This window comes from Grampus griseus (genome assembly GCF_964374135.1).
Source record: "Grampus griseus genome assembly, chromosome: 21".
In the NCBI taxonomy this organism is placed as follows: domain Eukaryota; kingdom Metazoa; phylum Chordata; class Mammalia; order Artiodactyla; family Delphinidae; genus Grampus; species Grampus griseus.
In genome coordinates this window covers 30,535,698-30,554,652 of record NC_139015.1, presented here as the reverse complement: position 1 = coordinate 30,554,652, position 18,955 = coordinate 30,535,698, and the positions used below count along the sequence as shown (strand labels likewise).

Genomic DNA, 18,955 nt, shown 5'->3' with positions numbered 1-18,955 from the left:
GATAGGGATTGCATTGAATCTGTAGATTGCTTTGGGTAGTATAGTCATTTTCACAATATTGATTGTTCCAATCTAAGGACATGGTATATCTCTCCATATGTTTGTGTCATCTTTGATTTCTTTCATCAGTGTCTTATAGTTTTCTGAATGCAGGTCTTTTGCCTCCTTAAGTAGGTTAATTGCTAGGTACTTTATTATTTTTGATGTGATGGTAAATGGGATTGTTTCCTTAATTTCTCTTTCTGATCTTTCATTAGTAGTATATAGGAATGCAACAGATTTCTGCACATTAATTTTGTATCCTGTGACTTTACCAAATTAATTGATGAGCCCTAGTAGTTTTCTGGTGGCATCTTTAGGATTTTCTATGTATAGTATCATGTCTTCTGCAGACAGTTTAACTTCTTTTCCAATTTGTATTTCTTTTTCTTCTCTGATTGCCGTGGCTAGGACTTCCAAAACTATGTTGAGTGAAAGTGGAGAGAGTGGACATCCTTGTCTTGTTCCTGATCTTAGAGGAAATGCTTTCAGTTTTTCACTGTTGAGAATGATGTTTGCTGTAGGTTTGTCATATATGGCCTTCATTATGTTGATGTAGGTTCCCTCTATGCCCACTTTCTAGAGAGTTTTTATCATATATGGGTGTTTAATTTTGTCAAAAGCCTTTTCTGCATCTATTGAGATGATCATATTGTTTTTATTCAGTTTGTTAATATGGTGTATCACACTGATTGGTTTACGTATATTGAAGAATCCTTGCATCATTGGGATAAATCCCACTTGATCATGGTATATGATTCTTTTAATGTGTTGTTGAATTTGGTTAGCTAGTATTTTGTTGAGGATTTTTGCATCTATGTTCATCAGTGATATTGACCTGTAATGTGTGTGTGTGTGTTTGTGATACCTTTGTCTGGTTTTGGTATTAGGGTGATGGTGGCCTCATAGAATGAGCTTCTGAGTGTTCCTTTCTCTGCAATTTTTTGGAATGGTTTGAGAAGGACATGTGTTAGCTCTTCTCTAAGTGTTTGATAGAATTCACCTGTGAAGCCATCTGGTCCTGGACTTTTGTTTGTTGGAAGTTTTTAAATCACTGTTTCAATTTCAGTACTTGTGATTGGTCTATTTATATTTTCTACTTCCTCCTGGTTCAGTCTTGGAGGGTTGTGTCTTTCTAAGAATTTGTCAATTTCTTCTAGGCTGTTCTTTTTATTGGCATATAATTGCTTGTAGTAGTCTCTTATGATCCTTTGTATTTCTATGGTGTCAGTTTCAACTTCTCCTTTTTATTTCTAGTTGTATTAATTTGAGTCCTCTCCCTTTTTTTTCTTCATGGGGCTGGCTAAAGGTTTATCAATTTTATTTATCTTCTCAAAGAACCAGCTTTTAGTTTCCTTGATCTTTGCTAAGTTATAAAGTGAGGCATGGCTTATAGTGGGAAATTGTCATTGGAAAAGCACAGCATGGAGACTTTTGTACTGTCTCCTACTCTTCTCCTGAATTACGATTTTTTAGTGTATGTGGAGACCACAGAGTACTAGTAGCTTGGTAAATACCAATAGCATTACTACTCTGTTCCACTCAGTAAATTTGTGGATACTCGGTAACTTTTTCTTACTTCACCACATAAGGCTAAGAATGAAAATAACCTGCATACTATTAAAAAACCCTGATTATGTCATTTTATTGACTTTGTGAAAAATGAACTGTTTTATTTATTCACTTACTTTTTGGAATTTTTAGGGGCTTACTACAATTTGAAAATGTAAGTTATGGAATTGAGCCCTTGGAGCCTTCAGTTGGTTTTGAACATGTGATTTATCAAGTAAAACATAGGAATACAGGTGCTCCTTTATATGCTGAGAAGGATATTGAGTCAAGAGAAAAGCCCTATAAAATACAAAGTGTAGAGGTAAGTGATCAATTGAGTAAGCTATATAGTTATTACTAAGCAGCAATATAAAAAATGTATTTTTTTCTGATAAAAAATTATTAACATATGTATATGAGAGAGAGAAAGAGAGAGAGAGTGATACCAGAAACTTCATAACCTATTGTAAGTCTTAAAACTAGTCATTCAGTTTTCCAGAACACCAAGATGGCATTTTCTGCTGTTAGTGGCATTTTTCCCTGTGATCCAGACCTTTGTTGTCTGCAGATGCTCTCCTTTCTCCATATCCATTATATCAAAGTTTGGATATAATAAACATAAGTGACATTCACATAAATTCACATAAAAATTCACATAAAATGAAGATACTTATCTAGGATGCTGAGAAGAATCACTAGTGTCTTTTAAGGCAACTGCCTCAGGGTAGGCCATTACATTTTCCTTATATCCTTATCCAGGGATGGAGAGACTGCTTCTACTGGCAAAGGAGACTCATCAGAATTTAGTAGAAGTTTAGGGACTTCCCTGGTGGCACAGTAGTTAGGAATCTGCCTGCCAATGCAGGGGACATGGTTTCAATCCCTGGTCTGGGAAGATCCCACATGCCATGGAGCAACTAAGCCCATGTGCCAAAACTACTGAGCCTGCGCTGTAGAGCTCACGAGCCACAACTACTGAGCCCGTGTGCCACAGCTACTGAAACCTGCATGCCTAGAGCCCGTGCTCCACAACAGGAGAAGCCACCACAATGAGAAGCCCGTGCATAACAACAAAGAGTAGCCCCCACTCGCCACAACTAGAGAAAGCCCACATGCAGCAACGAAGACCCAACACAGCCAAAATAGATAAATAAATATTTATTTATTTAAAAAAAGAATTTAGGGATTTAGTGACCCCAGCTTCATCAGAGTTTCTCATATACGCTCATTCCAATTTTTAGGATGTTATTTCTTCCAGTAGACACCCTGTGAGGGTGGAAATTCAATTTGTGTTGTAGTTCATCCATTCACAAAATGAGATTCTGGGTTTGGTTTTCAACCTCAGCTCTGCACCAACATGGCTAAGGGTATCTTTCAATAAAGACACTTCCCCAAGAAAACAGAACCAACAGAATATATGTATGTGTGTGTGTGTGTGTGTGTGTGTGTGTGTGTGTGTGCATACACACACATATATATTTGATGTAAACACACACACACACACACACACAAAGAGAGGGAGAATGAAAGAATTTAGAGTAGACTGTAGACTAGCAGGCTGGAGACAAGGGAAGAGTTGTATTCAAGTCCAAAGGCAGTCAGCTGGAAGGATTCCTTCTTGCTTACAAGGTAGTCTTTGTTCTAATAAGGCCTTCAACTAATCAGATGAGCTCCACACATATTATGAAGGGTAATCTACTCCACTAAAAGTCCACCAATCTAAATGTTTATCTTATCCAAAATCATTTTCACAGAGACATCCAGAATAATTTTTGAACAAAAATCTGGGCATTGTGGCCCAGGCAAGTTCACAGAAAAAATTAACCATCACACCAGGTTTACAAAATTTATTTCATATTTCCTCCAAAAGTTTTATTCTTTAATCTCTTACATTTCAATATATGATCCAATTTAATTTAATTTTTGTATGGAGTGAAGGAGGGCTCTAAATTCATCATTTTTCGTATGCATATCTAGTTTTCCCAACACCATTTGTTGAAAAGACTCATGTTTGTTCCACTGAATCTTCATGACCCTTTTTTTCAAAGATCAGTTGACCATAGATGTTAGGGATTATTTCTGCACTTGCAATAATACTCCATTGATCTTATGTCTATCCTTATGCCAGAGCCACACTTTTTACTACTATACCTTTGGAATAAGTTTTGGAATTAGTAAGTGTATATCCTTCAGTAATGTTCTTTTTCAAGATTGTTTTGGCTATTCTTGATACTATCAATCTCCAAATAAATTTTAAAATTCACTTATTTTCAATTCCCTGAAAAATCAAGCTGGGATTCTGTTGATTCTGTAGATTAATCTTGGAAATATTGCCACTTAACAATATTAACTCGTCCTATCCATGAACATTGAGCAGCTTTTTGTTTTTAGGTCTTCTTTAATTTTTTACCACAATCTTTTGTATAGTTGTCTTCAAGTTGTCAGCCAAACTTCTTAGGTTAAATTTATTTCTACAAATGTTGTCATTTAAATGCTATTTCACATTTAAAATTTTATTTCAAATTTGGATTTCTCATTATTCATGTTTGGAAATTATTGACTTTTGTATACTGATTTCATATTCTGCAAACTTGTTTAAATTGGGTATTAGTTTTTTATTGTACTCTTTGTAGTCTTCTATGTACAAGATGATGTCATCTTAAACAAAGATTATGTTCTTCCTTTTCAATTATGATGCTTTTAACTTCTCTTTTATTGCCTACATGCCCTGGTTAGCATGGTGTTGAATAGGTGAGAAGAATATCCTTGTCTTGGACCAATTTTAAGAAGAAAGTCCACCACTATTAAGTGTAATGTTAATGGTGAAATAATATAAAAACTTTCTGAAACTTTCAATTCACTTTACTCTCTGATAAAATTCTCCTGCTTCACTTTCTATCTCACTTTCTCTGACTTTTCCTTATACACTCATGTTCTAGATAATGATATTTCTTGTGTTATGTCTCAGGTTTTTGTTTGTGTTGTATATTGTCTTGTATATTTTTTCACGGCTTTATCTACTGTGATTTACAGATCTCCCACTCTTATTCCAATTTTTTTCTGAGTTATTGATCTTACATTGGACATAATGACTGCCCAAGTTAAACAAAATACACACACATTAACTCTCTACCTACTTATCTATTTATCTATCTATATCATTTATCATCTATCTATCATCATCTTCATGTCCCTCTCACTTCCTGAATATTCTTACCAGTGGGCTTTGGTATCTTTTAACTTTAACTTTTTAATCCAACTACATTGCAATTGGATCATTTAGTAGTGTTCTCCAATCTTCTTCCCTAGCTCCAATTCTTTAGTGTTTATTTGACCAAAGCAAAGTTTCATGCAATTGATGTCAACTTTATATAGCACATTTCCAAGAAATTGGTTTTCTTTATTGGCTACTTTCATTTACTAAATAAAATAGCTTTTCAGGTCTTCTGAAATCTTAACATCTGCCCACCTTCCCAATATACAGATTTCTTGGCATTCTTTTATGCATCTTTGTCTTAAATTTTTAATTATTTTGCTGAAACAGACTATATCTTTTCCCCATGAAAGCTTATTGTCCAGTAAATAAGTGAATAAATTATAATCAACTAAATATCATCAATCCCTATCTCAGAGATGAAAATAAACAAGGATTACTTCAGGAAATGTAAGTCAACTAACACTTATGTTGCTTAAAACAAAGAAATAGCTTTGAATCTCTCAAACCATTAATATTTTGTTAGTTTCAATTAATATAAATGTTTATTTTTCTCCTCCAGTAAAGTTCATTTCCTTGTTTAGGCACTTCAATGAAACTTTGGAATCCTATAAGCAAAACTATCATGAAGCATTCAGTGCTTCCTTTTGGATGGAAATGAAAATAAACCAATTAGACCATAAGGGGATTTCATTTGCATTAAAAAAAAAAAAAAACCTCAAGTCTCCAAGGTTTTAAAAGAGAATTGTTTTTTTTTTTTTTTTTTTTTGCAGTACGCGGGCCTCTCACTGCTGTGGCCTCTCCCGTTGTGGAGCACAGGCTCTGGACGCGCAGGGGCAGCGGCCATGGCTCACGGGCCCAGCCGCTCCGCGGCATGTGGGATCTTCCCGGACCGGGGCACGAACCCGTGTCCGCTGCATCAGCAGGCGGACTCTCAACCACTGCGCCACCAGGGAATCCCAAAGAGAATTTTTAAATGGAGGGAAAAAATGAATGATCATTCACCCCTAAATTTGTCTTACTGACCTTATTGACTTTTATTCCTTTAAATTACTACAATCTTCACTTTTCTCTGCTAAATCCTAGATTTGTTTTTCTCTATTGCTCCTCTTTACGTTAAGGAAAATGGTTTAACTAAAAATGTGATAGTTTTGAACTTTCAAAGGATTAAATACCAGTGTAAAAAGAAAAAAATTCAGGCATTAAAATACCATAATAAAAGTTTTCTCAATTTTTGAAATTTGATCCTCCTTTTCTGCTTCTATATATTTGTCCAGTGCTTATACGTGGTATGCTATTTTAGTAACAAACTATTTTGAGTTAACTGCACTATAGTCTTAAAGTGCCCACAAAGACTGTCTTCCAAGTTTTCCCTAGTGCATTCCTCCTAGGTTAACTTCATGTAAAAATAATGATGAACATAAGTAATATTTTATTAAACGTAGTTACAACAATTATTACTTGTTGGCAGAGTGTAAGTCACACAGATCATAAGCCCATCGGGCCTCACATTTGTGCCTAATTTAACCACTGTGGTCTAATTAAATGACATCATAACCAGATTCCACATACTGAGATATCTATGGTGCAGTTTAAGAAACCCATTTTGTTTCTCTGTTGCTCACTTTTTTCTGCGGTGATTTATACAAGGATTAGCTTTATCCTTCAGATGAAATCCCACCCCTCTAAACACAGAGATGTGCCCCTACTCTTTCAAGGCCGTAGATAAAACCATACAGCATAATAATGTATAGTGGAATCATTAAACGAACATAAATACACACATAATGGCAAGTCAAGGGAAGAATTTCCTCAGGGAAAAGAATCATATGAGTAGCCCAGTACCAGTGAGAATATGGAGAATGGAAGGTAGAGGAAAGCTATTTTCTGAGTAAATTAAGTGATTGATCAGGTGTGAAAGACATGACAAAGGCAATATTCTGAAAATGATTTCTATTTTCATATAGAAAACTGAATTTTCAATGTTGAATTTGTGAAGTAGTATATTACTTAAAATAATTAAATGATTCTTCAATTTTTATCTAAAGATTGTGACTTTTTTTCAGCCACCTGCAGACTTCTCTCAGTATATAGAAATGCATGTTGTAGTTGAAAAAAATTTAGTAAGTATACTTTCACTTATTTGTCTTATCTTAATTTATATTAGCAATGGGAGGTTATAAAAAGTGTTGGAATAAATTTTTAACATAGGACAATAAATGATTTTATTTAATTTTTGCTTTATCTCTGCCTTAATGAATTTAAATTACTAGTATCAGTAGTAAATTGGAAATCAAATCTCTATTAGTTTATTTTAAATTTTATATAATTAACATATTAAAACATGTTACCTATAAAATAGTTTCTTAGTAATTTTTATTCATCATTCCCATACCCATAATGTCTAATAACCTTTGATCTTTTACTGTCTCCATAATTTTGCCTTTTTCAGAAGATCATATAGTTGAGATGTACAGTATGTAGTTGTTACAGATTAGCTTCTTTACCTTGGTAACATGCATTTAACTTTACTACATGCCTTATCATGGCTTGCGAGCTAATTTCTTTTAGTACTGAGTAATATTGCATTGTCTGTATGTACCACAGTTTACTTATCCATTCATCTACTAAAGGACATCTTGGTTGCTTCCAATTTTGAGATGAATCAAGCTGCTATTAACATCCATTCACAGGTTTTTGTATTGACATATTTTAAATCCTTTGGGTAAATATCAAGCAGCATGATTGCTGCATCATATGGTAACAGTATGGTTTTTTTGTTTGATTTTTTTGTGAGAAACTGCCAGACTGTCTTCCAAAGTGCCTGTTTCATCTTGCATTCAGCACTTTAAATATATCATCCCCTTGTCTTCTGTCCTCTAAAGTGTTTGCTAAGAAATCGGCTAGTAATCTTATTATCACCGCTTTTATGTGGTTAGTTACTTTTCTCTTGCTGCCTTCAATATTAATATTCTCTTTAGGTTTTGACAGTTTGATTATAATTTGTCTTGGTGTGGGTCTCTTTGGCTTTATCCTTCTTAGAATTTAAGCTTAAGGATTTGTGTGTTCATGTGGTTCATCAGATTTGGCAAGCTTTTGGCCATTATATCTTTAAATAATCTCTCTTCTTCTTCTGGGATTCCCTTAAGTCATATATTGTTCTGCATAATGGTATCCCACCAGTCCCTCCTTTTTCTTTCTGGTTCTCAGACTCAATAATTTCAGTTATCCTGTTCTCAAGTTTACTGCTTCTTTCTTCTGCCCCTTTAAATCTACTGTTGAATCCTTCTACTCAATTTTCACCTCAGTTATCGCATTTTTCAATGCCAGAATTTGTTTGGTTTCTTTTTATAATTTCTATATCTTTGTTGATATTTTCATTTTATTCATATATCATTTTCCTGACTTCCCTTCATTCTTTTTGTTTTCCTTTAGCTCTTTGAGCATATTTTAGGCAGTTGTTTTAAAGACTTTGTCTAGTATGTCTCTATGTCCTCAGGAAGGGTTTCTGTCAATTTATTTCCTTCGTTTGGGCCATGCTTTTTTTCTTTGTTTGCCTTGTAACATAGACTGTTTCTGTTCCTCTAAAATTTATACTAATGCATAGTGATGGTACTGGGAAGTGGAGCCTTTGGGAGTGGCTTAGGTCATGAAGCTGGAGCCCTCATGAATGGGATTAGTGCCCTTATAAAAGAGAGGCCAGAGAGCTCCCTCACCTCTTCTACCATGTGAGGACAGAGCAGGAAGATGGCAAGATGGCCATCTCTGAACCAGGGAGCATGTTCTCATCAGACACAGGGTATGCTGGAAACCTAATCTTTAAACTTCCTGGCCTCCAGAACTGTGAGAAATAAATATTTGTTGTTTGAGCACCCAGTCTATGGTGTTTTTGTTAGGGCAGCCCAAACTGACTAAGACACATTGTGATTTTTGTTGAAAATTCAGCATTTGATAAAATAACCAGGGGACACAGAAAACAGCCATTCAGGCACCTTCCAGACCGGTTAGAACATTGCAGATAAGGTCTTCTCTGCTCCACCTGGTATAAGGGAGGGAATTGGGAAATGGACTACCATTTCCTCCAGATTAAACCATGCCACACTGGGGAAGGGAACAGGGCATAGGGGAGTAAAAACACCACAAAATTTCCTGTCATTTTCAAGATGTTTTTTTCTTGATTGGACATTTGTAGACCTTTGAATGTTTTCCTGAGGTTTTCTGGAGGCTCCAATGAGGTTATTTCAGCCAGTTTCTGGTTGTCTTTTGATGTTTCCAGAGAAAAACAAAGGCTTGGTGTTTTCTAGTTCTCCATTTTGTTGACTTCACTCCCCATGAAGGATATTTTTAATTATTTGTTGTCATCATTTTACAAAGGCTACTTTAAATCTTTGTCAGATAATTCTACCAAGTGATGTACTTTGGTGTTGACATGTATTGACTGACTTTTCTCCCTCAAGTTGTGATTTTCCTGGTTCTTGGTATGGCAAATGGTTTTCAGTTGCTTTCTGGAAATTTTTACTATTACGTTATGCAATTCTTCATTCTACTTAAATCTTTTATTTTGTTCATTCAGACTCCTTAGTTGTAGCACATAAGTCCTGACCAAATTATATGGGTTAAATTCAATGACAAAAGTTCTCAGAGCCTTCATAATGCTATTTTGGTCTTCTTGGTTCAGTCACTGTTTCTGCGGGTCCCAGTGATACTTGCCTGTCCTGCCTGCAGGAGTGGAAGGACCTTCCCCTGTCTCCTTCTATTGCCTCTGAGTGGAATATTGTAGATGGTGGGCCTGTGCAGGTGGAAAGTGTCTCCCTGGTCCACCCAGTGCCAGTGGGACTCTAGTACTGTTTGTGCGGGTGGGAGTTACTTCCCAGGGTCATTCTGCCTAGCGTTTCTAGGTAGGTACAGGAGACATCAAGCCTGTGGGGGTGGAGATATTTTGTCAGAAGAGTTTCGCTCTTCCCTGCTGATACTGCCAATAGGACCAAATGGCTGTTTCCTGGTCCAGGCCACCTGTTGTCTCAAGCTCGTTAATGAGAAGCTCCATGCTGTGTTGCAGAGGTTACTATTCTAGGCATCACGGTGTTAATGGGTTTCTCATTCCATTTCTACCTGGACTACTTTTTTGCCACTGGATGGGGTGTTGGGACTTGCTGAGAAGCTATGTTGTTCTTCCATTCCTAGCATACCTGTACAGGTACCTTCTTACTTCCACCTTTTAGAGACTTCCTATGATTTTTTTGTTATATTATTTCAGGGTTTTTACTTTTTTATAATTTTGATCAGCTTGGAGGAACAGGGAGAGATGAGTTTATACCACCCTTTCTTGAAATTTAAATTATTGTCTTTTGTGGGAATTCCTTGATGGCCCAGTGGTTAGGATGCAGGCTTTTTCACTGCTGGGGGCCCAGGTTCGATCCCTGGTTGGTGAACTAAGATCCCAGAAGCCGCTTGGCCAAAAAAGAAAACAAAAGGGATAAATTACTGTCTTTTGCAAGTTTTTTTAAACTAATTTTAGAGAAGAAAAGACAAGATATTTATTGTTTTATACTTTGTTATTGCTAGTACCAATGTTCTTTATTATACTTATGTAGATATGAGTTACTGTTTTGTGTCATCTTTTCAACCTGAGAATTTCCTGATTATTACCATTTCTTGCCTTATTATTTCTGGCAGAGCAGCTCTGCTATCACTGATTTCTGTCTCTCTCTCTGTCTTTAAAATTTGAGAATGGCTTTCTGTTGCCTTTACTTAAGAAGAATAGTTTTGCTGAGTATAGAATTCTTGATTGAGAGTATTTTGTGGTAGCACTTTGAATTTGTAACCCCACCTGGTCTCCATTGATTCTAATGAGAAGTCAGCTCTGAACCTTGCTGTGCTTCTCCTATAGGTGATGTACCACTTTTTTCTTCTCAGTGTAAAGATTTTCTCCTTGTGGCTGTTGTCCAGTAACTACAACTATGATGTGTCTATGTGTGATTGTCTTTGATTTTATCTTACTTGAAGTTTGTTAAGCCTAAGTAATGTGTAGATTAGTGATTTTCATTGTTTGGGAGTTTTTAGCTATTATTTACTCAAGTTTTGTATTTTTGTTTGTTTTGTTTTGTTTTGTTTTTGATCATTTCTATGTCTCCTCTCCTTCTAAGATGCTCATTCTGTAAATGTGTATTTGCTTCATGGTGTCAAACAGGTGTCTGAGATTCTGTTCACTTTACTTCTTGTTTTTCCTTTCTGTTCTTTATGTTGAATAATTTCTATTGATACATTATTATTTTCATTTATTCTTTCTGCTAGTGAGCTTATATAATTTTAGTTATTATATTTTCAACTCAAGTATCTATTTAGTTCTTTTTTACAATTTTATAATTATTATTTGTTTTTTCTATTTCACTCAGGTTTATTGAGATATAATTGACACATAACTGTGTAAGTTTAATGTGTATGTGTTGACTTGATACATTTATAAATTACAAAATGATTACCACTGTAGTATTGGCTACCACGTCCATCCCATCACATAATTAATTTTCATTTCTCTTTTGTGGTGAGAACATTTAAATTCTACTCTCTTAGAACATTCAAGTATATGATGCAGTGTTATTAGCCATCATCACCAAGCTGTACATTATAATGTGTAATTTATATTCTTTACTGATACTCTCTTTTTTATGAGTCAATGTCATCATTCCTTTACTTCTTTAAACATGGTTCCTTTCAGTTCCATGTTTACCATAGTTGTTTTATAGTTTCGTGTGCTAAATCCAATAAGGTCTACCTCATAGTTTCTAATGACTGCATTTTCAAATATGTGGGTAACATTGTTTTATTGTGCTTACTGTTTTTTAAATTCTTGTTTCTACTTTTAAGCCAGGATTTTTGTGGTTGACCTTGGGTGAACATATCTTAGTGGTCAGCCAATGACTGGTCAGAGGCTATGCTCCAACATTTGAGCTAGTAGGCTTCTAACGTTTGCAAATGGATTTGTCTGTTAGGGAAAGTATTCAGTTTTCAAGTCAGGTAGGTTTTGATTTTTATAGGACTTTCTCACATCTCCTCAGGTAGTGAGTAACGTTACAAGTTCAGCCATGAACTTGTCGATATCTTAGACCCCTTTCAGTCTCTCCTGAGCATGAGTGTTAACTGGTGCATGAATGGAATATTCCAGACTATAAAGGATATATGGAAGGTTGTCAAGACCCGTTATGGCTATCATATCCCCCCCCCCCAATTCCATGTTAGATTTCTGGCTCATCTTCTGGTCTGTTGCTTAAAATAACCAGTATCACAGCCTAAGTTTATCTGTGATGATGCCCTTCAATATTCATTTGCCACAGAGATCACTATTGTTTTTGACAGTATATCTGGGCACGTAGTTTTGCCCTGCTCTGCACCAAATCAAGTTATCCTCCTCTGATAGGGAAGTGTTTGGATTTTATGGCTTGACCTACCATGGTAGAATTACCACACAATACAATTTGAGATGTGGTTGGGGACAACCTCAGGTGAAATGTCACAGATTCCCACTGTTCTTACCATAGGATTAATAGTTTTTCTTTAATTAATATTTCTCATTTTAATGCCCTTGGTCAATTGCCAGAATCTTGAAATGTTTTTGAGACTTTTGTCTTTTATCATTGCTTATTGTGGAAAGGATTTGCAGACCTCATTATTTCACCATCTCAGGAGTCCCACTCTCTGTAATTAACTTTTTAATCCCCCTTAGTTTGTGAACTTTTCTTCTTATAGGTTTCACATATTTGCTAGGTATTTTATTTTACTGTGCTTGAAAATTAGATATTTTCATACATTCTTACTTCTATTCCTTGTTTTAGTCATTTATAGATTTCTGAGACACTTTTTGTTGCTCATAACAAACTACTCCAAAATTTAGTGGCTTAAAAGGACAACTATTTATTTAGCTCACAATTCTTAAATATCCTCTGATCTCATTAAGATCTCCTTGTGCTGGACTGGCCTCACTTGTGTACTGTTAGTAAACTACTGATTTTGCTTGGAGTTGGGTGGTCCACTGGGTGTCTCAGCTGGCATGTCTTATCTCTGCTTTCCAATAATATTCGTATCATAATAATGTTATTTTTGTACAAGTTTTTGTGTGGACATAAGCTTTTATTTCTATTAGGTAGATGCAAAAGGTGAGAGTTGCTGAGTTGTGTGGTAACTCAAAATGTTTCACATTTTGAGACCCTAAAAAACAATTTTCACCATTATGTATTGCACCAGCAATGAACAAATGTATGAGTTCCAATTCCTCTAAATTCTCAACTCTGTTATTGTCTGTCTTTTGGACTTTAGCCATCCTGGTGGGTGTGAATTAGTTTCTCACTGTGCTTTTGATTTGCATTCCCTATTGTGTAATGATGTTGAGAATATTTGCACTTTCTTATTAGCTATTAGAATATTTTATTTGAGAAATTATTTAAATTCTTTACACATATTTCATTGGGTTGTCTTTTTAATTGTTGTAGTTAAGTATTCATTATATATTGTGGATGCTAGACGCTTATCCAATACATGATTTGCAAATATTTTTATCCATTCTGTGGGTTACCTTTTCATTTTTTGATTGTGTCATTTGAAGCATAACATTTTAAAATTTTGAAAACATCAGTCTTTCTCCATTTAATGTTCTTGCTCTCTCCAAATATCAATTGACCATAAGTGTTAGAATTTATTTCTAGAAATTGTTATTTTATTGATCTATAACTCTAATCGAAAGCCAAAAGCACACTGCCTTGATCATTACAGCTTTGTAGTTAGTTTTCAGATTTGGGTGTATGAGTCTTCCAACTTTGTTCTTCTTATTTAAAATTTTTGCAGACATTCTGGATCCCTTTCACTTTCATATACATAATAAGGTAAACTTGCCAATTCCTGCAAAACAATGCTGGAATTTTAATAGGGATTATATTATTTCTATAGATCTATTTGGAGATTATTGCCATCTTAACAATAATGGGTCTTCCAATCCATGAACACAGGTTCACTTTCCATTTATTTGTATCTTCTTTACTTTCTTTCAATGGTGTTTTGTAGTTTTCAGTGTGTGTTTTGTACTTCTTTTGTTAAATTTATTTTTTGGCATATTATCATTGTTTGATACCATCATAAATGGATTTATTTTCTTAATTTAATTTTAGATTGTTTATTGCTGGAGTATGGAAATGCAATTGATTTATATATTGATCTTGTATTCTCCAATTCTGCTGAAATCATTTATTAGTGCTAATGTTTTTTAGTGGTTGTCTTAGGATTTTTTTTTTTTTTTTTTTTTGCTGTACGTGGGCCTCTCACTGTTGTGGCCTCTCCCATTGCGGAGCACAGGCTCCAGACACACAGGCTCAGCGGCCATGGCTCACGGGCCCAGCCGCTCCGCGGCATGTGGGATCTTCCCAGACCGGGGCACGAACCCGCGTCCCCTGCATCGGCAGGCGGACTCTCAACCACTGTGCCACCAGGGAAGCCCAGGATTTTTATATATACACATCTTTTTGTCTGTTAATAGACTGTTTAACTTCTTTTTTTTCTACGTAGATGCCTCTTGTTTCTTTTCCTTTACTAAATGCTTAGGCTAGAGCCTCCAGTGAAAGCTGAGATAGTAGCAATGAGAACAGATATACTTATCTTTTTCCTGATCTAAGAGAAATAACACTTATTCTTTCACCATTAAGTGTGATGCTATCTGTGGTTTTTTAATAGATGTCTTTTATCAGGTTGAGGGAGTTCTCGTCTATCCCTAGTTTATTGAGCTTTTTTTTTTCTTTAGTCAAATGCTTCTTCTGTGTCTTTTGAAAGAATGTCCAGTTTCCACAAAATCCACAAACAATAAATGCTAGAGAGGGTGTGGAGAAAAGAGAACCCTTTTGCACTGTTGGTGAGAATGTAAATTGATATAGCCACTATGGAAAAAAAAAATAGAACTACCATATGACCCAGCAATCCCACTACTGGGCATATACCCTGAGAAAACCATAATTCAAAAAGAGACATGTACCACAATGTTCACTGCAGCACTATTTACAATAGCCAGGACATGGAAGCAACCTAAATGTCCATCGACAGATGAATGGATAAAGATGTGGCACATGTATATAATGGAATATTACTCAGCCATAAAAAGAAATGAAATTGAGTTATTTGTAGTGAGGTGGATGGACCTAGAGTCTGTCATACAGAGTGAAGAGGAAAACAAATATCGTATGCTAACACATATATATGGAATCTAAAAAAAAAAAGGTTCTGATGAACATAGGGACAGGACAGGAATAAAGACGCAGACGTAGAGAGTGAAATTGAGGACACAGGGGGTGGGGAGGGAAGCTGGGACAAAGTGAAAGAGTAGTATTGACATAAATACACTACCAAATGTAAAATAGACAGCTAGTGGGAAGCAGCTGCATAGCACAGGGAGATCAGCTCAGTACTTTGTGACCACCTCGAGGGATGGGACAGGGAGGGTGGGAGGGAGATGCGAGAGGGAGAGGATATGGGGATATATGTATACGTATAGCTGATTCACTTTGTTATACAGCAGAAACTAACACAGCATTGTAAAACAATTATACTCCAATAAAGATGTAAAAAGGAAAAAAAGAATCATGTGGGTTTTGGTCATTATGTTCCTTGTTCTATAATGTTTTGAAATACATCTATTGGTTTTTAGACATTAAGCCAAGCTTGTATTTCTGAGATAAATCCCACTTGGTCGTGGTGTCTAGTTCTTTTTATGTGTTGCATAAATTGGTTAGTTTTCTGATTAGGATTTTTACAATAATATTCATGAGGAATGTAGTTGGTTTTGGACTTTTATTTTCTTGTTATGTCTTTTCTGGTTTTCGTATCAGGGTAATACTGACCTTATTGAATGAATAGAAATGGGTTCCCTCCGATTTTATAGGAGAATTTGTAACGAATTGGTGTTAATTCTTCTCTAAATGTTTGATTGGATTCACCAATAAAGCCTTCTAGAACTAGGCTTTTCTTTGTGGGAATTTTTTAAATGCATATTTAATCTTTTTGCTTGTTACATATTCTGTTTCTTCTTGAGTCAGTTTCAGTATCTGTTTATTATAAGAAATCATTCATTTCATCTAAGTTATCTAAATTGTTGCCACATTATTTTTCACAGTGTTCATTTACAAGGCTAGTTATTTCTCTGTGGTTAGTTACTGTAACCTTTCTTTTATCCTGAATTAATAATTTTTGTTTTGTTAATATATGTTGTTTTTTATATTCATATTTCAATCATTTTGCTCTGATTTTTATTAATTTCTTCCATTTCCTTCCTTTGAGTTCTTTGCTTTTCATTCACTAATTTCCTAAGTGGAAATTAGTTATTTGAGATGGTGCTTCTTTTTTTTAATATAGCTATTTCCTATAAGTTGCCTTCTGAGCACTGCTTTAGCTGAATACCATAAATTTTACTATGTTGTATTAGTATTCTCTAATTTCCCTGTGATTTCTTCTTTGATTATTGGTTATTTATAATCTATTGTTTAATTTCCACATACTTTGAATTTCTCAAATTTCTTTCTGTTGTTGATTTTTTATGGTCAGAGAGCAATTTTGTATTTTTTAATTGTATTAACTCAGTTGAAGCTTATCCTATAACCTAGTGTATAGTCTATTCCTAGATCATGTTCCATGAGCACTTGAGAAGCGCATGTTGTGACATTTTGGGGTGGAATATTCTATAAATATCTGTCGGTTTAGGGTTTAGTTTTAGTCTCCTATATCTGTGTTGAGTTTTTGACCAGTTATTCTACTACTGAAATTGTGTACTTAAATCTCCATACATTATTGTTGAATTTTCTATTTCTCCCTTCACTTGTGCGTTTCGTGTAATTTTTAGGCTCAGTTCTTAGATGCATATAATGTTTATAGTTTTATGTCTTCCTGATGGACTTCCCAGTCCTTGAAAATGTACTATGTCTTCTGTAACAATTTTTTTCTTTTGGCCATGCCGCACGGCATGCGGGATCTTAGTTCCCCGACCAGGGATCAAACTGTGCTCCCTGCAGTGGAAGTATGGAGTTTTAACCACTGGACCACCAGGGACATCCCTTCTGTAACAATTTATATTTAATTGTTTTTTTTCCTTAATCAAGTCTGTCAGTCTCTGATGTTTGCTTGGATTATTTAATATACTCATTAATTTTTTTGGTGGGCGGTCTTTCAAATCAACTGAATAGCTAATTCATTTTTAAGGGCAGCACAGCATACCATTGTATTTATATACCATCATTTATTCATTTATTCTATTATTGTTGAGTATTCACTTTGTTTCCAGTGTTTTAAATGTTGCTTTGTCACTATAAATAATGCTACATGAAGTATCCTTAGTCATGAGTTCTTACATCTTGGGAACGTAATCTCTGTGAAAGTAGGTAACCAGGAGTATGGATGATGGGTCAAAGATACGTATGTAGTTTAATTTCAATAGATATTGTTCATTGCTTTATAAAAACGCTGTAACTTTTCGCATCTCCAAGGTAAAACTGAAAGTAGTATTTTCCTCTCATACCTGCCAACGATTAGTTTTATATTTCTCTTTAATTTTTGTCAGCCAATGGGTATAAAATTATATCTCATTGTAATTTTAACTTCCATTCCTTAACTAAGAATTAATTTGAACATCATTTAATGTTTACTGGCCACTAGTATTTTCTTTTCACTGAACTGACAACTTAATCCTTTTGCTCATTTTATTAATGGTTGTTTGCCTTCTTGTCAACTTGTAAGAAAACTTTGAATATTAAAAATATTCATGCTTTGTTCATTATCCACCCAATGTGAAGGAGCATATCACCTGTTTTCTTCTAGGTGTTTTATGGTTTCAGGTCTTGCATTCAAGTCTTCAATACATTTTGAATTATTTTTTTGTGTATGGTGTAAGATAGTAGTCCAGTTTCATTCTTTTGCATGTGTTGTACAGTTTTCCCTACATTATTTATTAAAGAGACTGTCCTTTCCCCATTTGTTGTAAACTAATTAACCCACGATAATTGGGTTTTTTCCTGAACTCTCTATTCTGTTCCATTGATTTATGTGTCTGTTTTAATGACAATACCACCCACAGTGCTTTGTACCGGTAATATAGTTTGAAATCAGGGAACATGATGTCTCCAGCTTTGTTCTTTCTCACATTTGCTTTGGCTAGTCAGGGTCTTTGTAGTTCTATACAAATTTTAGGTCTGTTTGTTCTATTTCTGTGAAAAATGCCATTGACATTTTGATAAGGATTGCATTGAATCTGTATATTGCTTTGAGTAGTGTGAACATTTTAACAATATTAACTATTCTAATTTATGAGCTTGGAATAACTTTCCACTCATTTGTGCCTTCTTCAGTTGCTTTCATCAATGTCTTTTAGTTTTCAGTGTAAAGACCTATCTCCTTGGTTAAATTTTTCCTAGGTATTTTATTCTTTTGATGCAATTGTAAGTGGGATTGTTTTCTTAATTTCTCTTTCTGATAGCCTGTTATTATTATAAAGAAATATAACAGATTTTTGCATATTGGTTTTTTATCCTGTAACTTTGGTGAATTTTTCTTAGTTCCAACAGTTTTTTGGTGGAGCCTTTCAGGTTTTCTATATATGTCAGCTGCAAATAGTGACAGTTTTACTTCTTTTTTCCCAATTTGAATACTTTTATTTCTTTTTCTTCCTTAATCTCTCTGGCCAGGACTTCCAATACTATGCTAGATAAGAGTGGCGATAGTAGGTATCCTTCCCTTGTTCTTGGTCTTAGAGGGAAAGTTTTTAGCTTTACACTGTTGAGCATGATGTTGGCCGTGGCCTTTATTTTGCTGAGACACATTTCCTCTGTATTCACTTTGTTGAGAGTTTTTATCCTGAAAGGAGGTTGAATTTTGTCAAATGCCTTTTCTGTATCTATTGAGATGATCATATGATTTTTTTATTCTTTATTTTGTTAATGTGGTGTGCATCACATTGATGGATTCATAGAAATAGAACCATTCTTGCATCCCTGGAATAAATCCCACTTGATCATGATGTATGATCCTTTTAGTGTGCTGTTGAATTTGCATTGCCAATATTCTCTTGAGGATTTTTCCGCCTATATTCATCAGGAATATTGGCCTGTAATTTTCTTTTCTTGGGGTGTTTTT

At 34.9% G+C, this 18,955-nt stretch overlaps 1 protein-coding gene across 1 annotated transcript in view; it reads left to right on the top strand.

Annotated features, from left to right (window-relative positions):
• The window catches only part of ADAM2 (ADAM metallopeptidase domain 2), a gene marked incomplete at both ends in the record, with an annotated part of 73,289 nt that overhangs the window by 14,049 nt on the left and 40,285 nt on the right, over positions 1-18,955 (top strand). Inside the window, 2 exon segments of the mRNA XM_082680371.1 lie at positions 1,744-1,912; positions 6,871-6,927. Coding sequence (XP_082536497.1) covers positions 1,744-1,912; positions 6,871-6,927 — 226 coding nt within the window.